This window comes from Hoplias malabaricus, chromosome X2, assembly GCF_029633855.1.
Source record: "Hoplias malabaricus isolate fHopMal1 chromosome X2, fHopMal1.hap1, whole genome shotgun sequence".
NCBI classification, from domain to species: Eukaryota; Metazoa; Chordata; class Actinopteri; order Characiformes; family Erythrinidae; genus Hoplias; species Hoplias malabaricus.
In genome coordinates, this window is record NC_089819.1 from 47,509,589 (window position 1) to 47,536,608 (window position 27,020).

At 37.7% G+C, this 27,020-nt stretch overlaps 1 protein-coding gene and 1 long non-coding RNA gene across 4 annotated transcripts; one reads left to right on the plus strand and one right to left on the minus strand.

The window, feature by feature from the left end:
• Positions 1–3,678: 3,678 nt before the first annotated feature.
• Positions 3,679–10,655, minus strand: LOC136676192 (uncharacterized). The gene is made up of 3 exons (XR_010796254.1): positions 10,387–10,655; positions 10,052–10,230; positions 3,679–4,025 (listed from the first exon to the last, which is right to left on the minus strand). It is a non-coding gene; the product is annotated as an uncharacterized lncRNA (long non-coding RNA).
• LOC136676695 (zinc transporter ZIP13-like) lies at positions 10,134–26,985 on the plus strand. Of its 3 annotated transcripts, none has more exons than XM_066653875.1 (10): positions 10,134–10,267; positions 11,172–11,556; positions 14,383–14,490; positions 16,492–16,625; positions 20,851–20,979; positions 21,687–21,776; positions 23,782–23,832; positions 24,136–24,268; positions 24,498–24,597; positions 24,753–26,985. In XM_066653875.1, exons 1-10 carry the CDS (start codon positions 10,235–10,237, stop codon positions 24,826–24,828), a joined length of 1,239 nt encoding a protein of 412 aa, XP_066509972.1. In that variant the 5' UTR covers positions 10,134–10,234; the 3' UTR covers positions 24,829–26,985. The 3 variants fall into 3 exon arrangements, with proteins under 3 accessions (XP_066509972.1, XP_066509971.1, XP_066509974.1); XM_066653874.1 differs by having other exon boundaries at positions 10,161–10,267; positions 11,191–11,556; XM_066653877.1 differs by having other exon boundaries at positions 10,232–10,352.
• The last annotated feature ends 35 nt before the right edge of the window (positions 26,986–27,020 follow it).

Genomic DNA, 27,020 nt, shown 5'->3' on the forward strand with positions numbered 1-27,020 from the left:
AAAGTAGGAATCAATTAATATTTACCCATCACTCCATTACCCACCATATTGTTTTTGATGTACTTCTGCTAAATTTCCCTTGGTACAATAAGCTGGATCATGTTTTCTCATAGCAGTGAGCAAACAGTTAGCATGCTAGTTTTCTGACTGTTTTTGTTGTCACTAAATGTTAGTTCCTTATATAATTAAGTTTCTTCTCATTATTTTATGTTCCTGATAAAGCGTGAGAATGGCAAAGCTACTAAACATTGTGTAGCCCACCCCACTTGAAGATCATGACCACACAGTTTAAGAAGAAAACAGGAAACACCATGGTGCATTGCAAAAGAAAATACTGCGCTCCTCACGCTCAAAGATGAGGTATTCGGAATAAAATTGCACCAGATTGATGTCCACATGCTTATGTTGACATCAGTGACTGTCATAACTCTGCTTTACCAACTTATAAACCATTAAACAGCATAAACAGCACTGCAAGGCAACCATTTGTTGGTTAGAAAACCAAGGACTTGCACTTCTTTGGTCCATTCCTTAAAAAAAGAATATCAGTGATGTAACTGAATCTCACAATAACACTGGCTGTGTCCTAGCATTTTCTTTTTTCCCACAGAATATACAAAATCATAATTAGTGTTTGACACTGTGTGAACATTTCATGGCAAAGTGTTCAATATTACTTTGAATGAAATCAAGGATATAACTTAAAATATAATGTCTTCCACTAACTGAGCTGTTAGTGATCATGGGAAATTTAGCTGATGTACTACTTGAGGTATGTATAAATAGCATTTTTATCTTTCAGTCACAAAATATTTTTTGCTTAGTGTTACTGGAAATATATCAGCATTATTCAGCTTGTCATAGGGGACCTTTAATGAGTCTAATACACTGGAACTGTGCAGAAACAATATGAATTATACTACAGAGGAAAAATGATCATATGACACAAATATATAACACAAATGTCAAGGGTCACACCTGTGATCAGGTTAATCTAGAAACACTGACACAATGTACATGACCATACATTCACTATAATCAGTGTCACACTTGAAGATAATTATTAAGGTTGAAGAATAGGGTTTAACCCACTTTTAACAGCCAAAATATCTTTAATACACAGTTCCCAAATATGTGTGGGGACTAATCATGCATGAGTGTGTGAGTAAGAGTGAGGTACACCGAAGAGCTTTGCATCTAAACAAAGAACTAAGCAATGATTTAATCCTAGATTCTTGTTACTTTTTATTCTTCCTTTACTTATCATGGACCACTGACGGTGTGTTTTTTATATTAATGGCTTGAATACAAACCATTCTAATCATCTTTGTTGGGATCATAAATTATATCCCTTTTTTTGTATTATTTATTTGACAAAATCTTATTTTATATTAGCCTTCACCTTTTTCCTGCCTGTTAGTTTAATTTGACCATTTAAATAATATTGTCATGTCAACACACAACATATAGGTGCCAAGCATAACATTTTTTAAAGGCACGCCATGCATTATTAGCAAGCAAAGTTCGGTATAGCACCAATACAATGTACTTTGACATTAATAGAACACATTTTGATGCTATGTACAATCATTTTTTTACTAGTTCCTTTGAAAATAAAATGCATTGAGTGTTCATTGTTCTATATATAAATAGTATTTTTACTGAACAATGTGAATAACAATTTTAGGGATGTAGGAGAACTACTTTTAGTTCCTATAGAGCTTTTCAGTTATTGGCAATCTAGTAAACATATGTGGCATATGTGATGTATGAAAAAAGGTTCTAAACCAATTACAGTTTGTCTCCTATAGCCATATTCTCAAGGTTTGAAAACATTACCAGTTCTTTCATTTTCCCAAAAACTATTGATGTGTTCTAATAGCCATTTATGTGTTCGTGGTTCTACCAATTGCTACTGACTACTGAGGGTGTAAGCAAAGAATAAAAATCTTTTGAGAAGGTTTATTTTTGGGAGTGCACTGGACTGTAGTGTTATGTAAACTCAGATATATATATATATATATATATATATATATATATATATATATATAATGTGACATTAAATGCTAAAAAAGTAATAACATTATTATATCTGTTTATGTAATATACCTATTTACTATAAAAGTCTTTGTCAGATCTAAAACTGTATTCTTTGGAACAAATTGAATAAAAAGTAAATAAATAAATAAATAAATAAACACCTGTTGGGAATGTGATGGTGTTTAGATGGGAGGGAGTAAGTGGACTGGCCACAGTGGGCTTTGTTTCCTGTCTGTTTGTGTGCAGAGGTTTTAGTGGCCGCCTTTTCTTTCATAATGAAATGGAGCTGGCCTCACCAAGTATATGGGGGACATCCAGTGCTTCTCACTTCTTATTCCCAATTCCTCATTCTCCTCGATCGTGACTGTGCTGCAAGAAATCCCTATCAGGGTGGAGGAGCTATTTTTGAAAAAGTTAAGCCTACTTTCAGTGGGGATATGGATGTGCATACATCCACACCTACCCACACATATGTCAGTATGTAGTACAATGTGAAATCAGAGGCCTCTCTTAGTTTAAATTCCTTTCAAACCAGCCGTTAGGTTGTTTACTTTCAGTTGATATTTTGAAGAGATTTGATATGAAACAAAAAAGTGGTATAATGAAAGCGAAAGTAAAATAATAATGATAATATTAATAATAACGAGTTTCTTACAATTATGTGGCAAATACTAGACCTCCAAATTCATCAACATCTGATAAAAAATGCCTAAATCTTTTACTTCTTAGACATGGGAGAAAAAAAGAAGAAAGTTTATATTGCTTCAGATGCCACTCTATGGTTGTGTCCATATGGACGCCATACTGCCCATGATGTCTCGTAAATCTGTGCCTTAGGAGACAACCATTTACATGAAGGTCCTGTTCCCAAAATGTGTTTGAACCACATACAAACACACTAATATTCACTAGCTGGTTTAATTACAGCGTTTTGGAGATACCGGAGTGAAAAAGTTGTGAATGCTCTGGATATATCTGTTTAGAAATAATATATTATGATGAACAGAAGTTACATTTGAACAGTAATGTAGCTGGGTCCAACACATTGCTACTACCTCTTCTGACAAACGCTGCTGACTGTACTGACAAACAGAAGTATATAAAATGTACGGTGGCAAAGGACAAATCTATGATGCCATTAAAAATCAACCAAACAGAGGAACATCACCAGGCACCATTATATACCAGCACTCGATTCAGAGACTTCTTCCTTCAGAATGCAATATTAATGATGATTCAGCCCCATCCTATGAGTCATAAAGGATGTGTAGGCATCAGCTTTCCTCAGAAACATTTGCAAATTAAACTTTTGAGGAGTGGAAAAATATCCCTGCCGATTTTTTGAAAATCTGAAAGCTACTATCTGTGAATAAATAAAGTCAAAATAATAAATATTTTTACTTTTAGTTTTCATTCTGGATATCGTCATAGCCTTAATATATGTATGGTTTCTGCTTTTCTTCCTGTAACTGAAAAGATATTAGTTTGTACCTAATGGCAGTTTTGACCATATGTAAATTTTGAAAATTAAGGGTGATTTTTGGGCATATACACATGGATCTAATAGATTTAGGCCTGCGTTCTACAATTAATAAAATATCTTTTGTTCACCCATAGCATTGTTATCATTTATGGTGACTTATACCTTTAAATAATAAATACAAATGCCAAATAAACCTCAAATTTCAACAACAAATGAATACTGAATATGGCGTATACCCAGTTTGAGTATCGATGCCCAGTTGTATTTGAAAGATTTTCTGGCTCAAGAATTCATTTAACATTTACAACCAATTTACAGCCTAAAATCAAAGTAAATGAGAACTTTAAAAATATGTTGTTTAAAGTGAATCAGATCTTAGAAAAGAGGAACATGTTTCTATGAAGCTCTGATTCCATACTGCTTTTGTCGTAATACCAGAGATGATGTTCCATAAAAGATGAGGGACTACCCATAGTTCGTCATGGGAGTCTCCAGTATACTCCTGCAAAAGAACAAAACAAAAAAACACTGAGTCATATTAGTAGTTGTAATCGAAGTACATTTTAATTAATTTATTTTTTCTGAACAGGAATCGTTTTACAGGAGACAAGACATTAACGTTTATTTATTGACGTACTGAATTTTGGACCATTTTATAGACCAGTGATTCTAGACTGCTTTTTTGCAATCAGTATAATGCTTATATTAGGGAATATGTGTCCAAGATGCTTTTATGTGAGAAATCTTTTACATTTTTTTAAATATCATGTTATTGTTCTCATTGTGCCTGTGTGGATGGGTGCTCCAGTTTCTTCCCAAAGTCAACACATTTGTAGGTGGATTGGCCATGTAAAAGTGTCCATAGGTGTTAGTGTGGTGCCCCGTGACAGACTGGCGCAGCATACAGGGTATTTTCCCGCCTTGTGCCTAATACTTCCATGTAGGCTCTGGACCCACAGTGACCCAGAACTGTAAATGCAGTTACAGATAACGATTGAGCATATAACATCACTCACAAGTATGTTAAGCAAGTTAATTGAGTTTCATTGTCAGAGGTATAGTAACTTTGTGAGCTGTGGTTGTTATATAATGGTGCTGACGTCTAACTATACATTTATATTCATGCCATGTCATTTTAAAGTGCAGAGTGTTCTCTAGCTTTTAACATGTACAATGCAATGTTTTTATTTCGTCTACTGATCAACCTCGTAATTCAAAGTATCCAGCTGTAATCAGAGTAAAAACTAAACTCTACAAACTATATTGGATATGGAACCATTTTGTTTACTACATGGTGAAGCAACAATTTTAATTTCAATACTTGCTTAGATTCATTCATTCATTGGCTGTAACAGCTCCATTTCAGGGGGTTTGGATTCTACACAGAATCACTGGGCGGGGTGACACATACTCACACATTCACTCAAACACTCTCACTTATGGACATTTTTGATTAGCTAATACTCCTCGCAGACAGTCACCCGAAACAGGGCTGTAACCCACAACCCCAGGACCTCGGAGTTGTGTGACAGCGCCGCTACTTGTTGCGCCACCGTGCCGCCATGCTTAGATTCTCTAAATGCTTAGAATCTCCAAAATATGCACAAGTACTTTGTCAAATATCTGGAAATGCTGGAAAAGATAATAACTCAATGCAGATTTCACCCAGCAATCGCTGCACATACATGCTGAATTTTTTTAATCTCTTGTGGTGTCCTTCCAGGGCCTTATCTCTGTGGCTTGTTCATGTAGAATCAGCCACATCAAAGGTGTGTCACTGCCTATGAAAGCACACGTGTATTTGTCTGTGGTGAAAATATCATCTCTTGTTGTGGAGGGGGCAGCTGACCTAAGCCTGGCTGCATGTTTTTTTTTTTTATCTTAACAAAGCACACTTCCTGTTAGGCCCATTACTTCCTGCCAAAGTCCAGCGTAAGTGGTCACATCTGCTCTAACAGACACCTAGGCCAGCTTGCCAGTAAATGTCCACTTACAAAAGAGTGTTTTACCCAATCATCTCATTAAAATAAGGTTATTGATGTTGCACATCTCCTTTAAAAAGTATTCTTCAAAGAATCGTTTATTAAATACATTTTTAGCAAAGCAAGTGACATGCTTTAATTCCTTTAGTATAGTGTTTAGCATATGTTCTTTACAAAAAAGTTATGAAAGTTCCTTTAAGATTATAATGTTTACTATATAATGCTGCTGTAGCTAGAGCTGTCAATGAGAACATACATTAAGTACAGGTGGTTAATTTTTCAATATCAGGGAGAAAATAAAAAGCCTCAACAGCTAATCAATTTATCCCACATTTACATTATCCTTTCTTTGCTTCTATTACAGCTTCCATTGCTAATATTCATTTATTACAGGCTTCACTCCAACAGGAACACAGACAACTCAACACAGACAGTGACTCAGTTGAACCAACAACCCCAGGAACCTAAAGCGTTGTGACAGTGACACTGCAGCACAGTGCCACCATTTATTACAGATTTGCTCACAGTTTTTAAAAGACATTCGCAGGGATATTTTCCGTATCTCTGAAGTTCTGTATTAAAATATTTATGCATGTTATTTCTCAAAAAATAATGTAATCCAAATATCTAATGTATTATCATCTCTGGGCTCTGTAATGATCGGTCCATTGCTCTGAGAACAACAACACACTGATTTGTTAATATTTTTTTTTCCTTTTTTTAATTGTAATACGTTTGCTTTATTTTAAATCTGAAAGAAGAATGAAGCATTAAAACTTGATTTTCTCCTGTCTCTCACAGACAAAATCTTTCAGCATTATCTATCTGGTGGTGCCAGTGGTGGTGGTCCAACAGGCCTTACAAATACATCTCATATCCATTCTTCTCTGAAGTATCTACTAATAATTAATCACAAATTTGTTGGTAGTTTTGACATGAAATTTGGTCTGACTTTTGTATTGTAGGTGCTAACTTTGTACTATATTCTGTATATACACATCTGAGGGCTGATTGTGTGAACATTTTGGTATGCAGAGTGAAGAGGAGTTGATACCATCTGTTCAATAAAGTAAGGAACTCATGTTACTTTAGCACCAGCTGAGATGTGGTATATCAAATAAACACTTCTGAGTGTGACTAAGCGTCATATGTTCTGAACTTTGCTCGTTTTATATGGTATACAGATCTAGCATGACTGACAACCGCAATGCATACACACAGACAAAAAGACACACAGGCACACGCACACACACAGGTCCCAAATTCTCAGGCCCTGTCCTGTGGCCCCACAGCTCCACAGTTGTTCCTCTTTCTATATGCATTGCTTAAGTCAGGTCAGGATGACTCACAAATGCTGTGTTTTGTTCATCTGGAGCATGGAGCACCTTAACTCCCTATTGGTCTCTACATGGACACAGTACTTGTCACTAGTAGACAAATTAGGACAAAACACTGAGTCAGGTTTAGACACAACACTGAACCACAGTCAGTTAATATATGAGTCAGCACACTAAACACAAACTCTGACAGATACATTCTTTTTGAGAAATTTTAATTATATAAATATGTAATTTAGGCATCCAATATATAATGTTCCTGATGGCTTTGAGTAGAGATTAGGTTTGATAGCTTTGTATCTTGTGGATACTAGTGGGTACTTGGACATGCGTGCTTTCATACTGCCAGTTTAATTAGCGTATACTGTATAAGTCCTTATCAATGAAAACTTAATTTCCACATGCATGGAAATGAAAAACTGAAATGGTGCTCTTTACAATCCTTGTGCATGTATCAAATATATATATATAGCTTTTGTTCCTGTAATAAATATGTTTTTTAAGTGTTCATTAAAAAATAAATAAATAAATAATAGTGTAGAGGGATAGTGTAGGCTAGATCTCTGAATACTGATATCTCTATGACATTTGTCCTAGAATTTGACATTTGTAAACTCTAAATAAATGTAGAAATAATGACAGTCATATTTATTAATAGATAATCAAAGTCACGAAAACTATGCTTGCTGTTATAGTATATGGTCTGTTCTCCAAAATCACTGTTTTAGAAGAGAAGGAAAATTTCTTCTTAACTTTCTATGTAAAAGGATTTTATACTAAGTGCATTAGTCATTCATCATGCAACTTGCACATGGCAGCTGTTGTGTTCAAATTATGTAGTAAACTAAAAATCCACAGAAATGGAGATACATGTTTTTCTTTGAAAAGCACTATTATGTTTTTTATCCAGGTGAAATAGCTGATAAAATCTTTGCCATTAGCCCTAATGCTGCTGCCTGAAATCTTGCGTAAGGCTGATTATCTTACTATTTAAAGTTGGCTTAAGCAATGCATTCCTTAAAAGGTGAATTTAAATGAACACTCACAAGTCAAAATTCAACTAGACAATCAAATCATAGGAAAGGAAACCAATCAGACAAATCAAAAGTGCTTTCCCAATTATTTATATTCTTCCCAATTTCGTCTCGAGTTCTTAATTCACAATGAATCAGGTGTTATTATATATACGAAATTTGGGGACATGATGGGATTTTTACTGTGGCCTATAATTGCAAATATACAATCAAAAGCAGAAACACACAAACACACACACACACACACACACACATATATATATATATATATATATATATATTTTTTTTTTTTTTTTTTTTTTTTTTTCCTGCGCATTCAGTCTTTTTGGGTAGGAGTCAATATGAAACATCTTGACGTGCTCATTCTTCCTTGCTCATCTGTCAAGCCTTTGAGGCCATCTCCTATGCACAGCCCTCTCCATGTCACCCCACAGATTTTAAAATAGATTCAGGACTGTGCTCTTCCCAATCTTTGACCTTCTTCTCATTCCTCTTCAGATGTTTTGCAGTTTTGTGCCGAAATTGACTCATGTTTGGAACTGTTCATAATTCCGTCCACAATGACTAAAGCCTCAGTCCAGTCCAGCTCAAGAAAATCAGCTCAAAAAAATAATGCTGCCACCACCATGTTACACAGTGGACGTGGTGCTCTTTGTGTGATGCTTTTTGGGTGTTTCTGTATCTGTGTGCATTTCTGCTTTTGTGTTTTAGTATTTGTGTGTCTATATGCTTTTGCATCTGTGCTTTACTGTGTGTGTGTGTTTTTGCCTTAGTGCGTATGTTTTTGCTTTTGCGTGCGTTTCTTGTTGTCTGCGTTTTGTTGCTTTAGTTTGATTTTGCTGTTGCATGTGTGTTTCTGCTTTTCTTGCATGATTCTATATTTTTACATATTTAGTTTAATGTAATTCAAGTTTTATGAATAACTCCTTGTGACTGGTACAGGGTTAATAAATATTTATGAGATGGTAAAATGGTCCCTTTTTACCCTCTGTTTGATATACACTAAACCTAAAATACCGAAAAATAAAGAAATAAAACAAAAAACTCCAACAATATAATTCTGGATTCAGCTATGGTTGTTTCCTCTAAGCTTGAGCTTGATTTCTGTTTATGATGACGTTCACCACAGCACTTAACTGGCCAATTGTGCATCCTGCGTTATCACACAGCCACCCAGTGGTAGCAATGTGCACACGCGTTTAGTCACGTTTGTCAGACAACTGATCCATCTAGTGGCTACATTTATATTACAAAGGAAAAGTTGAGTAACCCTCTACAGATCCAACCCCATGATGAATGGAGACCTTAGTCTTCATTTCTATTTACTAAAGAAAATATTTGTATACATGTGTCTATATCATATCAATATTACTATGACCAGGCAGACGCCTGTGCTTAAAATGCTCACTGCATGCTGCAGAGAGAGGTTATCTCTGTGATGTATGCTTTAAAAAGTTAATTGTACATAGATTTAGAGATTCAATAACTCCAAAACCATTATTGTATTACTACTTATACTGCAGGCTGCTTCATGAAACTACCCAACAATAGGGGGACCAGACGTCCGGGCAGAATTTCACAAACGTCCGGGATTTTGTTTTTCTAGAGCTTACATTTCGAGAAGCGTTTCGTTCACAAACTAGTCCCGCCCTCCCCTACTCCGTTTGGTTCGCTTGAGTGAGAAGGGGGCGTGGTGAAGATGCCTAAAATCTTCTGATTGGACGGTCTGACTGTAGAGCTACCGTTATTGGTCGTTAACCTTCTCTGTAGGTTCCTGGGGTTGTGGGTTCAAACCCTGCTACGTGTGACTGTCTAGTCTAGAGTTTAGTGTGTACTCCCTGTGGGTTTTCTGTAGGTATATATATATATATATAGATAGATAGATAGATAGATAGATAGATATTGCATTATTATATGTAGTACATATGGCTTGACATGTACTTATTTACATGTATATTCCTTTATTCATATTTATTGCATATTTTTCTCTTTAAGTTCTTTGAAAATAAACTTGAATCCATCTACAAGAATTCGCCGAGACTTTCTTAAAAGCACTGCTGTTTCAAGACGGAAATGCTCGGGCATGGGTTTTAGAGTTAAATTAAAAATAATAAGAATAAATAAACTGGCAATGCAGGGTGCCTTCAAAAGAATTGGAAGGATATATTGACCTACAAACGTGTTCGCTGCCTTGTATCCAATGGACGCCAGAATCTGCTCCAGCAGACCGCTCCTCCTCCTTCTCATTCCCCGTTCTCATTCTTCCGCTTGGTGAGACGTGGCTGATAAACCCTCCCTCTCCATCTCTCTCTAAGCTCGGCGAATTCCAGCTCAGCAGCGCCCACCGCCTACAGCTGGATGGCAGGGACAAGCCGGAGCGAGCGATATAGGGTAAGAGTAAGAGAAGAAAACAACAGATAAGAACAAACTATTGCATTTCCAGGGAGCACACATTTGCTGTGATCAAGCTCCAAAGGTTTGTTTACGTTATGGTAAGGTTGCTTCTATACCGTTAGCTTTTAAACATGTTCACCGAACAGCGTGGAGCCGAAGTTACTCGAATTTTCCATTCCACCTTAAATTGTGCAGCAGCTACGTTCTGGCGTCCTGCGCGGAGGGGAAAGAAACAACTTTAACTTAACGGCGTTAAAATTGCGTGAAAGGACCTGGAATCACAAGGCGTCACATCTTTCTACAGTATTTAATGTGGAAAGCAAAATTCCAATAGCTGGCGAAGAAGAAGCGAACGTTATAACGACGAAATGCCAAGGAGCTGGATTAATACTACAAAAGAATAACGCGGGTTGTTTAGACTGACGCTTTGCTGATTTTATGGCGGAAGACCACATACCAGACATATTAACGTTGAAAAGTATTTAAAGCCCCTTGCTGTGCTAATAGTATTACGTTAGTTTAGCCCAACATTGGTTTTTGCAGCCTGCTGTGTCCTGGAGTTTCGCTTCCCTCATACTTGATGCACAGTCATATTTTGAGTAGTTTGTTATGTCCTAAGGCTATCCCAAACATTGAAATCTAGACCCAATGAATAGCAGCCTGACAGGCCTCAAACCCGATAATGTTAATAAGCTGATAAGTTTGGCAAGGGACAGAACTGTTTCTAGAAAATTAACACAATCAAAGGGTTAAAAAGAATAATTGCAGTATAATTTTACTAAACTGTGTTTAATATCACCTCTGTGAAATGTTAGAGTTGCCTTTTATTATGCCTAATGTCAAACCCCACCTCATATATGTCTGTGTGTGTGTGTGTGTGTGTGTTTGTGTGTGTATGAAGGCTCCTTTCTGCCTTGCAGCTCCCTACATGTTGCTGACAAGTGCTGTGCAGAGGTCAGGCCTTATGAGCGCCGGACCTGGTCGGCCCGTGTGGGCACTAGCTGCGCTTCTTGTTGGTGCTGCGCTTCTAGCTCTCTCGACCACCTCATCATCAAGTGGGAAGAAGATTATTCAGACAGCCCTGGCTCATGCTCCCGCTGCTCCTGGACCAGTATCCTGGTGTGCTGAAGAGATCCTAGGCTTTCACACCCTAACCAAAATGTTGTCCAGAGAGGGTGTTGATGTGTGGTTCTGCTCCCTTGTGGGCTCAATTGCAGTGGGTCTGAGTGGGATCTTCCCCCTCCTTGTGATCCCAATTGAGGCCGGAGCAGCCCTGAAAACTGAAGGTAAGGATCACTTACATACTTTACGTTCTGTATGTACTGCATTATATTTTGTTATTTTTTTTATTTTACTTTATTTTATTATTATTTTTTTTTGCACTTGTTTTTCACACACCTCACACCTGTGTTAATGTGATGTAATAATGAATAAACCTCATTTGATTTGACTTTGTTCTCACCACCCATATTTGTTTACTAGTTGACTGTTAAATGGTTCTTAATTCCAGCTTTGTTCCTGGACAGTTTTTGCAAACATTTCCCACCTTGAGGATACACAGTGTTCTTTTAATATTAACATCAGATTTTTGTGCGAAACAAATTCACTGCATCAGACATTTCATATTGAGCCAATATTTCAAAGCAAGGTAGGTGTGCAAATAATTTGATGACTTGTTAACTTTTCTGCATTTGTGTCCATGCCACACAGCTCTATAATCTTGGGTTTGTGGATTGAAACCACACCTTGGATCTTTATCTGTGAGGAGTAGGGTGTGATCTCCCCATTTCTGTGTGGTTTCCTCTCACAAACCAAAAAACACCTTTTGTAGGTTGCTTGGCTTTTCAGAAGTGTCCACAGGTGTGGTTGTGAGAGGGACTCTGGGAGTGCCTGATGCCCCCTGATTGATACATGCCCTGTACATTTAGTTTCTTCCTGGTACCCAGTGATTAATGATAGACTCTGGACCTGCCATAACCCTGAACAGTAAAAACAGTTCCGTTAGCACGCTATTGAATTTAGAGTCAGTTCAATCTTCAGCAAAAATAAGTCAATATTACCCACCCATGAAGTTGGAATAGGGCCATGTCCTTATCTCGGTTCATGTTTTTTAATGTCTGATACTGTCTGTCAAATATTTTTTCTTCTTCCTCCTCCCCAATTACATATTTACAGACACTGGGGCTTAGTAAATACAAACACAAATATGCTGGAGATCTAGTAAATGGTGAGGAAGCATCCTCAATTTTATAAAGAGTTATTTATTAAAATTGTGACCATTACTTTTAAAAGGTTGCTGGAAACTCTTGCTATATTCATATATATATATATATTCATTTGGTTATAGCTGATTTGGTTATGTTTCCGAGCTTCATTTTTGTGGTTATCAAAAATACTCTGAACACACTTCAACTGAAACTTGAGAGTTTTTGTGTTGATTGTATGGTCATCAAAACTAATGATACTAATCATTACAGTTGCCACATAATCCCCCACCCCCAACAGGTCCACACTACATCAGCTTTAAAGTTTAAAGGATGAATTGTGTACTAATGACAAGTCTGACCATCAAACCTTTAATGGTCTAGCAGTTCTAGTGTTTGGGTCAAAACAAGAAAACCGGTTCCAACAGTTAAGTCCTGGGGAATGCTGTTTTTGCATGCAAGTAATTTATCTTGGTTTTTACTCCTCTCCTTTTATAATGGAACAGAAGCTTCATTCAGGTGATTTGTGGCCCCTCTCAGGAGAAGGTCATGTGACTGAAATTATCATGCATTTATATATATATATATATATATATATATATATATATATATATATATATATATATATATATATATATACATACACACACACTGTGTATGAAAAGTGCTCCTGTTTTTGACCATTTGCAATCGTGATTATTGAGTGATTCCATGCAATATCCGAACAATGTCTTAACAGTCAAAATATAACCAAATAGTGCTGTTTCTTCAGCATTTGTTGTACCAATTTGGGTAAAACATTACTTTTCGTTAATAGTTTCTTCTTATTAATTATTAATTAGGAAGCAAACGAGCATTTGAGTCTTGATGTAATGTCCAGTGCTAGGATAGTGTCAGCACGTGGACAAAAGTTAAGTTACATGGAAAACACTGAGCAACTATTTCAGCACCTGTCATGGCTTGCCCATGTCTCTGATTGTGGTAGATGTTCATAAGAAATATGTATTAACAACTCTAGCAGTGAAGGTTGCTTTCTGAGAGTGGGGCATTAAGAGTTTAAGTACATTATTTTTAGAAAAAAAAAATTGGGTTGAATAGTGCAGTTACACTTTATTCAAGACAAAAAAAAGTCTTTTTCCAGTGAGGAATTACATGAGTCAAGCGGAACATCTAAGTTGGCCATCTAAATGCAGGATACACTGGGTAGAGTGACTAAAGCCCTAGTATTTATGGCACACAGGGTGTGCCCTATGCTATAGCTTATGAATGATGCTCTAAGCCATACAATTACTTTATATAGTTGTGCTAAATGGATTCGTTATTTAGGGCATCACACCAGAACCAGATTGTGGTAAAAGTGATTCCTTATGAAGTTCCCACTTACAAGCGCTGGTGCCTTTTAAGTTTTTGAGTCTTAATTCTCATGTATTCACCACAGGCCCATAAGCAAGGTACTTAATTGAAAGTCAAGTCAGCTTTGTTTATGTAGAACTTTTAATGACAGCAAGTGTGTACCAAAGAGAGCTTGAATTATAAAAGCAGGAAAAAATTAAGACTTTTTGCTATCACTGAAAAATCTACTTGCTCTTAAAAGCCATTTTGAGGAGGTATTTTGAACAGTGCACTTTGTCAGTATACTGATTTCACAAGAGGTCAGAACCTGAGGTGTCATCAGCTGAGAACTTCTTGCACAAAGCTGTTGTTAAAAGATGATCCAGACAAGATCCTGTTAAGTATGTAATAATATGTTTGTGTGCATGAGGTGGTGTTCGGGTTATTGTTAATGACCGATTTAACATGTTCAGGGATCTTGTGATATTGCAAGTTACAAGCCTATGAGAACGTTAAGCCAGAGACTAATGGTAAGGCTAAAGGCTTGTCTAAATAGCACTTATGCTCTTTCTGCAGCTGGTTGTCAAAAGCTGAAGAGGCTGCTGAGCTTTGCAATTGGTGGGCTCCTCGGCGATGTCTTCCTCCACCTTCTCCCTGAAGCCTGGGCTCACACATGCAGTAAAAGTAAGAAACACTCAGATTTGTTTTCCCCCTCCCTGTAATTAACTTCAACCATTATTTTTCCTTCTTTTTTCCCCACAGTCTCGCTTTAATTTCTGACTTTTATAACTTATTTATTAAAGGTCTTTTTTAGCCTTTACTTGCACATGGTTTAGAAATTCATCTATTGATCTACCTTGTGTTTTTATCTTTTGTTCTCCTGTGTCCCAGTTCTTCCCCTGTTCTTTTGTTACCCTTTATTCATGAAAGCTTTATTCAATGGGGTTGCCTTTTTAAAATCAAGTGAACACATAACATACCTGTCTGACCAGTGAGTTTGAAACATTAGCAGTTGTGATAATGCAAAAGTTTACACCACGCAAATATGCCATCTGTAGCAGTATTGTTAAAGGCTAGGCACCACTTAATGGACCTCCATGAATATTTCACATTATTTTAGTTACTGACATATATAAGTATGAATTAAAATGAAAATAGCAGCTTAATTTGCTTTAAAACTGATCATTTTATTAAATTGATGGAAAAACCCGAGCTCGCTACGGAAATTCTTAAACTCAACCGTGACGTCACTGGTGGACAACAGCTGAACAACGCCGCGGTAAAACACCGTTATGACTGACTGTTATGACAGTATCTAGCTAAATAACCAACATTATTCATGACAATAGCCTAGCAATAAGCTAAACTCAAATGTAGAGGTACCGTTATTCTTGTAAATGTGATCGAAGTCGAACTCGAATTCATCTGACACTAAACCTCCGTAATGCAGCTACGTAGCCGAGTATAATCTGAGCCACCGAGTTTAGCAAGTCAAGCTAACGTTAACTACCACCAACTAAAACAGGCGAAGTAAGTGTCCTTACCCTGTTTACCTCCATGTTACAGAGGCTCTTGAACATCTTTCGTTGGTTTCCTTACAGGCCCATATTGTTGGAAAAGTGCCAGTGAAATGAGCTACAGATAACGGAGTGAGCGGATGGTCCTTTTCAAAGTGCCCGTTTAAAGTTGACAAATTTAGTCAATTTTCTGGATATTTTGGGATCTTTGGGCCATTTGTTCACAGATGTCCCACTGTATATTGAATGATTGCAGCCAAAAACAACACACCTTTTCGTCATTTTGCATTAAATTAAGTACAACTTCTAGAGTTGTTGTCCACCATCTACGTCACAGGCAAGACGCCTATTAGAGTTTCCGAACACCGTTGGGGGAGGGGGGGACCAACGGTCTTTTAAACCTTATTCCTTGAATTAGTAAGAAATAACATGTTTTCTGACTGTCAATAAACACAAGTTAGGAACTCAAATTCCACTGTGTTTATTTGTTTGACACTTTCATAGAGCTGGTGCTTAGCCTTTAAGAGTTGTTTATTCAGAAATACAGTTATACGACTGCACTGAACATAACCAATTTTAGTATAAGTTTGAGAACAAACAATTTATTGAATGGACAGCACCTTGGTGCAACAGGTAGCGCCAGGCTCCAGGCGACTCTCCCCGGATCTGCGTGGATTTCCTCTGGGTGCTCTGGTTTCCTCCCACGATACAAAAACACACATTGGTAGATGGATTGGTGACACAGAAGTGTTCATAGGTGTGAGCGAATATGCAAATGTGTGTCACCCTGTGAAGGACTGGCACCCCCTCAAGGGTGTGTTCCTGCCTTGCGCCCAGTGATTCGGAGTAGGCTCTGGATACACCAGACACTGTGGTTACATTACTCAAATCAGTAAAATTGATGAGAAACAGGTTTTATGTCAACTAAGGAATAGATATTTAGTAACACAAGCTCCCCCTTAAGATGAGCTAATATATAAACAAACCCTGGACATAATCAGAGCATCCTTAGTTCCTGAGAAGTGCTCACTGTCTTTTACACAAGCCTCTTTGAGCTTCTCATTCTTTCTTTCAACTCTTTCAATATTTATTTCAATAAAGCTTAGATGTGTAGGTAATATAGTAATGTGTTAGACATTAATGTGTCTGATCTGTTTCTCCTGGATAGGTGGTAGTCAGAAGCACTACCGTACCCAGGGGCTGTGGGTGGTCGTGGGTATGCTGTTCTTCCTGCTGCTGGAGAAGATGTTTCCTGATGAAGACAGTTCTTCAGAGGGCAGAGCCTTGAACAGGGTCAAAAATGTGAGTATTTGGTTAACATTTTAAAATTTCAGCATCTTTTGTTGGAAGATTTGGCTCTCCACGCAGTTTGTCAATGAGCAGATAGCCTTGATTAGGTGTGATGGGAGCAGTGAAAACACTAAAAAATGCAAGGCAGGGAGTTTTTCAATAGCTGGGTTGGGAACTCTGTTATTGGCCTGGAGTCTTAAAACACCCTTAAGCTGTCACTCCCAAAAAAACAGAATCAACCGTGTGGTTCCATCTTACACTTGGATACACTCATCACATGCCAGGAATTGTGTTTTTGCTTTTAGAGACACTAACACACAGTTAAAAGTAGCATGTATTCTAGTTAATAGCTTATTGATTTCTTGTGAACTGATTAGAAGAACGCTGATTTGGTTTCTAGTTTCCTCGTTGCTCATGAGCTACCTGAGAAGCTTTGCGACATACAAATGAATGCTAGACTAAGGACTATTCTGAGATATGAATGGAGATAAAGAGATTTTAAAGAGTGGATTAACTTTAAATTTGTCAGCAGAAGCCATTCACTTGTAAGATCTAATGGAAACATTACAGCACAGATTAGTTTAGCAGTAGGTCACACACAGAGGGCCTTTTATCAAAAATAAGATAAGATAGACAATAAGAGGTAAAGAATAAAAGCACACTGCAGCTTTACAGCCATGCAGTCCCTCCTTCAGTCCCCCTCCACCCCCACCCCTTGTTTGGGCTCATCAAATGTTATAGCATTATATAGCAGGATTTGCTTTGACTATACACACCTAGTCAGTAATACTAGTCTAAGTTTTCAAAGATTTTGTATTTAAATCTCCCGTCCTATTATGTGTTACTGTCTTAGACTTGTTTACTTGAGTTTATAAAACCATCACTGGGCACTAAGGGCCAGCACATACAAGAAATTAGTGTGCTGGTTAGTTCTGAGAAATTTCAGTCCGGGGCCTCATGGTGGCACCATACCTGTACAGTGTAACAATCACTTTCTCAGAAACATTTTCTTTGACGGCAGTGTTTCATTGTTTGTTGGACGAAAAACCTTCTATCGCAAAAGGTAATCGTATTTATTTATTTATTTAAATTTATTTATAGTTTTATGCCCACCAAGGATATGTGTGCTTTTTAGACACCAAAATAAATATGATTTGTATTTGACCATTTTCCTACTGTCTTATTTCCTCAGAATTATATAATCATAAATCTCAGAAAGAGCGAAATGAAAAAACACACTCTTTTGACAGTTTAATTTTCCTATATTGACCACATGGTACGTTTGTGGATTTAATAACATTTACATACTGATGTGCCTAGAAATACACTGAATACAGAAGTGATATTACACAGTAATATCAGACCTAGACATTTTTATTTGTGTTTTCCATCACATGTCAGCGGTGTAGAGAAGCATAAGGGAGAGAGTAAGCAAGGTACATTTAACACTTAAGTCAAAGTGGATCTCTTTTTGTGGATCTCTCTAAGCATTCACTGCTCATTACTGGGTAGTCATTTGTGTACCATCCACAATCCAAGAAGAACTTTTGCTGTGTTTAAAGGCTTTAAATGGCTTTTAAGGTGTTTAAATTTCAGGATGTTGCATCAGACTTTGGTCAGCATTCACCATGTACTAAGTTTCTTGTTGTGCTCTGAAGTAAATGGGAGCCCTTTTCAGCTTGCAGCAATCCTGTTGTCCTACTGAAGCGTGTTTATATCTGGCTGAGTGTCCAGTATGCACGGCATGTTTTTTGCAGTGTGTTCCTATGTTTGGTCTGCAGGTCTAGACTGAACTCTTCTGAAATATATCATCATCACACATGCAATAATCAATGTGTTACATCTATTTTGTCCCCCGCTCACTCCCTTGTTTTTCTTCTCTCAGCTGTGCTCATGTCTTCCTCTTCTCTGTCTTTACCCCCTACATACCTTTGTGTCGCCTGTGAGATGCGTTTTTATGTTGGATTTGGGTTTAGTATGAAGTCAGAACAAGATCTGCGTGAGGTTTACTGCTGTTGAATGTGAATTGGGAAATATAATTGCCTTTCACCATTACATTTCACAAATTCAAGATTCATATACATTTGGCAGTGTCCACAAAATCAACAATTGAATATTATATAGACATAAGCTATATATATATATATATATATATATATATATATATATATATATATATATATATATATAAAACCATTTTCTAACATTCGGTATGATTCCTTTATGTTGATACAGAAGCCATTGTTTAATCACCCACGCAGTACGCTATGTAGACAGCATGAAACCATTTGAAACCCAGTCTGTATGTGGCTGTCAGTGCTTGCGTGCAGGAAAAAAAAGATGACGTCCTATCTGATTGTTCACATTCATGTCGCATTCCCACAAGTTGGATGCATATCTGATCTAGGACCATATAAGAAAGTGACTCAAATATGATTTCAAAAGATCAGATTTGTAATATCTACACAACCCTGAATAAAAAGAGTTCAGTATCTTCAGCCTGGAAATGTGAATGTAGCTTAATCATTTGTTAGATGTTTTTTTTTGTTGTTTTTCTCCATTGATTTAGGTTCTTTCATGCACCTGCTTCACAAGCACAGTAGCTGTGTTTGTATATGTATACGAGACCTGTGAGGTAGATTGACGTCCTGAGCTGGGTGTGATGGGGGCTATAAATAGAATCTAACAGGAAGCAGCTGCAACCAGCCCTCCACCAGCAGACAGAAAGGCCAGTGAACTGAAGTCAGAGAGGTTCAGCAAACACAGCTGAGAAAGTAGAGCCAGAAAAGAGTGGAAGCATCCAATTCCCTGTTCCACAAAGCAAGAGAATTCCACAGCTGCTGAAATACTTCTTAATACACGTCAGGGATATGGAGCAACACTCAGTCCTCCTTTGATTCTGAACTGAAAACATTTGAGGTCTTTTGTGCTCAACAAATCAGAGCGTTTAATTTGGCATGTAGATTTGCATAGAATTTTACTTGGTATTCACAAAAACATATATATTCTCAAAACATATACAAAAATTACTTCCTTAGTTCTGCATTCATTGTTCATTTTAATCAGCACTTCTTGCTATATAGGTGAAGTTTGTAAATCTGCAGTGACAGACCCTTCTCTGCATACTTTGTTGGAGCAGATATTATTTTTAGCTTTGAAATGACACTGACATGGTATAAGTGGATCAGATACGGCTGTTGGTGCTTTAAAAACACTGTCCACTCTAGTAGAGGAACTTATCTGGTTGGTCTCTATTGTAGACCTGTAGCTGTGCAGTTATAGTCATTTTCATGTTTTTCCATCAGTGGCCATGGCATGCTTTTGGTTGGTGGACTGTTCTTAGTCCAGCAGTGACACTGAGAGATAAAAACTCGAGCAGTATTGCAGTTTTACCAGTGCAGCACACAATGTCACACCACATTTCACATCAGTTTGCTGTGCAGTGACAGTCACTGGAATGCTGAGAAGGATCTACCATGCTCTGTGGGGGTCCTGTGAGGATTATGAACATTGACAACAGGGTAAATGGGGACTAACAAAATATTCAGAGCAATAGATTGACTGTAGTCTGTAGAAGGCAAAGCCACATTCATTAGCTGACATAACAAAATTGGCTTTAGTGTTGGCCACAGATTGGAAAAAAGACATGTGACTGACTTCACATGTTTCAGAGAAAGCACAAATTGTGTGAAATGGAAACCTTGGTAATGAGGGGAACTGAGGAGGGAGACCTGTGTAAAAAAAATGGTAGGGGTTTTCTGTTTAAAAAAAAAAAAAAAAAAAAAAAAAAATGAAACAAGACATGAGTTTCCCACAGTTTCATCACGGAAAAATAAGCACATGAAAACCAAAGCTTGTTCAGTCTCTATTAAATTGTATTGGAAGAGATTCATGTTTAACAGTCTGGTCTTAATTGAAGTGTTTGAGTTTTTTGTTTCCCCCTGTTTAACTTTCAGAGCAAACCTTGTCCTCTGGCAAAGACAAAGAATTAAGATAAATTCATCAAAGTATTCGTTGTATTGCCTGACATGGCAGAAGTGTCTCATGTTTTCCTTATTTCGTCCTAGATTTCAGCAGTGCTTTGATTTCAAATGCAAGAGGGAAGCAGATGTCTTCTTGGCTTATGATGACTAGAAATGTCTTTTTAACTTTGTGGAATTTCCACTGTCAGTGCAGTTTCTCATTTGTTCTTTATCTGTCATTATTTCTTATGTACGTCTCTGTTTTTCTCTTGTAGTATTCCTCTGCAGATCTCCGTAGCAACTGTTTTATGTCTTCCCAAATAAATGGTATCTTCTCCAATAACAATTCCAACCCTAAGCCAAAGGCTGACATCAGCTCCCTTTCTGGGACGGAGAAGATCAAGGTGAGTTGAAACATACACATAACGGTGACTAATAGGGCCTGACTGCCAAATGTTTAATCAGGCAACATATTTGGAGGGAACATAAGGATCATGTGAAGATCCTTTTATAGGAACAAAACTATACATATATTCTAGATTAAAGTTTTCCCTCAATTTAAGATGTTTTGAAATTGCATACTGCTGAGCATTACTGAACAATATATACCAGCTATGTCATGGTGACAGTTTTGCTCTCAGGTTGCTGTTATTTTATTCTGTGCACCCCCCCCCCCCCCCCAAAATGGCACACTATTCCTCAAAAATTTTTCAAGCCTATTCGGTATCACCACACTGAGAGCGACTGGCACAGTGTCAAGGGTGTGTTCCTCCCTTGCGCTCAGTGATACCTCATAGACAAACCACAACATTGTTTGGGATATAGCTGTTACGGAAGATGAAGGAATTAATAAATGAAATAACCACAGATCATTGTCAAACACTACTTTAAACAAACAAAAATAATTCAATATTCTTTTCACAAATGTACTAGTGTAAAATGAGCCTTGACCCAGCATTAATACTGTACAGTTAAATCTACACTGGTGTTGAATTTGATCCATTTTAAGTCCATATTAGCTGTACAGCTGTTATTGTAGTCCTTTGGATGTACATCGTCGTAGACTGCAAACGTGGCTTATCATAAGGTTAATCTGTCCATTTTCCTCCAGACGAGTGGCTACCTGAACCTTCTCGCTAACTGCATTGACAACTTCACCCACGGCCTGGCAGTGGCAGGGAGCTTCCTAGTCAGCAAGAAGGTAGGAGAGTGTGGAGATTAGTCACACTGAGACACATTTGGACTCATTAGTACTTACTGTGAGCTAGTAGAACAAATTGGATCCAGTCTAATTAAAAAGCCCCTGCCATGTTCCTCCATTAACTGAGCAGAGGCAGACAGCAGGGGTTTGGCTTCACGTTCCAGCTATATCACTGCTTTTTTCAAAATTGCAATTGCTTGCAGTTGTTGTAGCAAACAAACTTCTCCCATGGCTTTCGCAGCCGTATCACTAAGCCACACACCCGTCTTCTGGATGCCTGCAAGGTTGCGTTGCATAATTCAGCTGTTGGGTTACTCCACTGTGTGTTGGGATGCATTTTAGTGAATAATGCAGAGTGGCTGCTACTTCAGCATACACTGACAATTTAGTGTTCTTTTTAGATATGTGGGTTTGGCCTTCTTAATTTGTTGACTGAGACTAATCAAGTTTCTCATTCATTGGGGGTGTTTTATAGAAGATAAATGCAGCAAATAATGGTCAATGGTTGTGCTCTTTACCATTTCATACATACATGCCACTGATGAAACTCACAAAGCCACTGTTATATTCACAAAAATATAAATTCTGTGAGAAGCATGTTAAGAGCTTAAGCATGATGTTAATGCTGCTTATTATATTGTCTTGTTTCTTTATTTATACTTTGACTTGTGTAACTTCACAGGGTGCTGAGTGTGCTTTTCTGAGTGATGGAGAATGCCACACTGGTCCTGTATCTAGTCAATGATTTTATTTAGAGTATGTTTTGTAGTAGGGATTCTCTTTCTATGTTTACAGATTAGAAAGGAAGAGATTACTCTAGATAGGTGCTGGGTTCTGTGTGTTCTGCTGTGTAATATTAATAGGATGGCAGCATTTTTTCCTTACTGAAGTAAGAAAGGTCCAGGTGGAGAAGCATAAGGCACCCAGCATGTCTGCTGTGGGAGTACATGAGAGGAAACAAACTGGATGCAAAACAGATACATAAACAGCACTGGGCAAATGTCTGCGTCCAACATTCACTTACTGAATTTCAAGTCAAACTGGCCATTTAAATGAAATGTATTCATTTTTCAGGAGAGTAGATGTGTAAGGCAATCCACTTCAGTAATGAAAGGTAGAAATTGTAGCCGACGTCTAGCACAGGACATCAAAGGTGCTTTGAAAATACAGAAAATCAAAACAAATCCTAAGTGTTGTATAGTAAAGCCTTCCATGAGATACCCATTTGCCATTGGTTGATAGTCAAATTTCATTATATACATTTCAGAAGTATAAAAACCTACTGCACAAAATCAGAATGCTCACAGACAGATAGAAGACATTTTAAAGTAGAATGTCATATACAGGGCGGCACATTGACGCAGCAGGTAGTGTCGCAGTCACATAGCTCTGGGGACTTGAAGGTTGTGGGTTCAAGTCCTGCTCCAGGTGACTGTCTGTGAGGGTTTCCTCCGGGTGCTCTGGTTTCATCCCACGTTCCAAAAACACACGTTGTTGGTGACTCAAGTGTCCATAGGTGTGAATGTGTCACCCTGTGAAGGACTGGTGACCCCTCCATGGTGTGATCCCACCTTGAGCCCAGTGATTCCGTGTAGACTTCGGACCCACTGCGACCCTGAACTGGATAAGCGGTTACAGACAATGAATGAATGGCATATACATCATGCCATGAGTTCTATCACACTTACACAAGAACATACACTCATACCTGTAAACAAAATGAGTACAAGGGTATTTAAAGTTCACAGTGAAGGAGCCATATAAAAGTTAGATCAACACATTTAAAATACATGGGGGGGGGGCGGAACTGGGTATCTATGGTGTGTTGGTATCACATGATGTCTTCTATAAATGATGTGGTCTATAAAAAGCCGTTATTTCTATCTCCTACCTCTGCACAGTTACCACTGAGACTTGTTAAAGCCTCTTTGTGTTCATATGTTGTATTAAAGGCTTGGTGTGCATTTTAGAACTAACAAGGCCGCCTTGTCATCTGCTTTGACAGGTTGGCTTTCTCACCACCTTTGCAATCCTACTGCACGAGATTCCTCATGAGGTGAGTCTCTTTCTCTTTGTCTCTGTATTAAGTGCACATGAAGTGTAGTCTTCAGTACTTGATGGTCAATAACATTAGCATCACGTTCCTCACTGTGGCAGTGCTCTTCATTCTAAGTAATCAATACATATTGAATGACCACAGATATGAATGCTTTTGTATACAAATTGTGGTGTTTAATGCATGCAGAAGTCTGATCTTTCAGGAATAATCTATTTAGATGTTAAATACATTTTATTAATCTGATGTTGATGTATGGGCCAATTGTATAATGATGATTCATGTGTGTTTGTGTGTGTGAAGGTGGGAGATTTTGCCATTTTGCTACGTGCAGGATTCGACCGCTGGAGTGCAGCACGCATGCAGTTGTCTACAGCATTGGGTGGACTTCTGGGGGCATGTTTTGCCCTCTCTGCCCAATCACAGCAAGGAGCAGGTGATAGACCATGTCCACACAACATACACATACACAAAATTTATAATTATTTTGATTTTAAATGATAATGATATCTTACATGCACAAGTCCATCTTGTGCCTCATGGTAGCGTTTCACTCTAAACGTATGTCATGAGTGTTTTGATATTTTTAGCTTTATTATTTAATATCTCACACATCCATTTTTTATTCCCCCTCCCCTCATTTCTGTTATTGTTTCCTTTTGAAGAGAATGCCACTGCTTGGATCCTGCCCTTTAGCGCTGGAGGGTTCCTCTACATTGCCTTGGTCAATGTGGTGCCTGACTTGCTGGACGAAACCAACCCCAGGTATTGATCCCATTTGGAATCCCATATAAACAATTCAATTCCTCATATGTTTTTATGGTTAAAGTGGAAATGTATATATCACATTTTTCTCCTTATTGATGTTGCTATAACAAGAAGTAATATCATCACATGATGATCTTTTTTGCTCTCCTCAGACATTCTTTACAGCAGATCCTGTTACTCTTCTGTGGAGTGGGACTCATGGCCTTCCTCTCCATTATAGCTGACTAAACAAAGGAGACCAAAGCTCTTCTTGCTTACAGACTTTCTGAATGAAAGGCCAGGAGGACTGAAGGACAGTGCACTCCACTATTTAAGCTTTAACATGTGACTGAATCTGAAACTGACCCAAAGGAATGATCAGGTTTTTGTGTGTCTGTCATTTTTGGCCTATATTTGGGTACATTTTTAGCAAAATTGTAGGTGACAATAAACACCAGTTCAAATGGTGTAAAAGGAGGGTGCTAATAGACTATTGTGTACACGACTAGATTATTCATCCACTTGATCTGTTCTATATGGGCTCTTTTTATTCTCATTTTCTTCCCTCTTTTTAAGCCTTATTTAATGATCTTTCTGTCGAGACTGAGTGATAGGCCTATGGTATCTGTACATTATTCATCAGTGAACAAAGTATAGGATAAACATGCTAACAGCTTTGAAATCACAGCATAGATATCAAACTAATAACTCAAAATCACATGTTCTGTGTGTAGCAGCATTAAATGCAAATTTAGTACTTTTTTTGGTAGACGTTTGCATTCTGATAGCTACTTTTCTTGGTTGGACATGCTTTACAGAAACAAAAAAATCTCATAATGAGAAATGTTAGAAATCTTTGTACAAATGCATTTCATGCATTTTTCTAATTTTAAATCTTGTCAAACTGGACAGTGTTGATTTAATTAATTTAAAATTTGGCCCAACCACTTGGCCACTAAGCTTATGTTCAAAAGTAGACGTGTCTGTCCCATCCATCCATCCATTATCTGTAACCGCTTATCCAATTCAGGGTCGTGGTGGGTCCAGAGCCTACCTGGAATCATTGGGCGCAAGGCGGGAATACACCCTGGAGGGGGCGCCAGTCCTTCACAGGGCAACACACACTCACACCTACGGACACTTTTGAGTCGCCAATCCACCTACCAACGTGTGTTTTTGGACTGTGGGAGGAAACCAGATCACCTGGAGGAAACCCACGCGGACACAGGGAGAACACACCAAACTCCTCACAGACTGTGTCTGTCCCGACAGTGTTAACTTTCCCATCCAAAAGAAACTGGGGGCATGAATTACATAATATTAAACCAGTTTTTTTCTGCTTATGGGGCTGCAGTAAAATTCTACATCCATTTAATTGTGGTTTGTTTTTAATAATAACTGTGTTTATGTCATAGATAATGACACTACTTTGTTATAGACCCATATCCCGATTAAAACCATTTCAGCCATTTTATTTTCTTTGACAAAAGTAGAAAACAAAAACTGTTTTTCTTTCTTTCTTTCTTTAAAGCTTGTCCAAACTGGCAACAGAGGTTATGAAGGAACACCTTTGTGGGTGGAGCCTGATTGAATATTTAGCTCCCTTTGATGTCACTACCTTATTAAAAGTGCATTTAGTGGGTGGTCTGGCAGTGTGCTCGTTGTGGTACCTCGAAATTGGGGCCTGATTTGTCCACACTGTCCACATATCCATTCATTGTTCATTGTTAGACATTTGGTCCATACACTAAAACACTATACACTACAGGCATACTGTAGACTTGACCACAGACTCCCCCTTCCTGACGGGGTGTACCAACTTTACTTTTCTAGTATTATTCCACTTCATTTAAATCATGCGTATTTTAAAACCAGGCTGCTTTAGGTTTTTTGTTGTTTTTGCACAGTGTTATATTTCATTATCATGGTTATGTTCTATTCCACTACACGACTGTTTTTTTTAATACCACAATACAGATATGACAATACTTTTAGAATTAGCAAAAGAATGCTTTAGAACCTTGAGGTTTTCCTGATTGTGCATTACTACCTTTCATGTGTGGCCTTTGAAATTACACAAGGTCTTATCTGAGCACAGTGGAAGTGCTTCAGTGAGATGAACAATCACCTGTCCTCCTCTACCTAAAAGGAAGAACACGGCCTTTTATTTAAGCCCAGCACCACATTATTTCACAACTAAGAAAAGAAAAAAAAGGAAGATTTTGCACACTGTAGAAAAAAAAAACAATGTTACTGAATGTTCTGAAGATGTCGGTCATCAGGTCAAAGCAAGTTTGCATAAATGTACATATTTTAAAAGAGATATTTATTATATACAAAGGTCATGTGTAAAAATTTGAATTTAACTTTTAAGATTTTGCAACACTCCCATCATTGTTATTGAAATAAAACTGTTAAATGTTTGTATTTTTATTTGATAA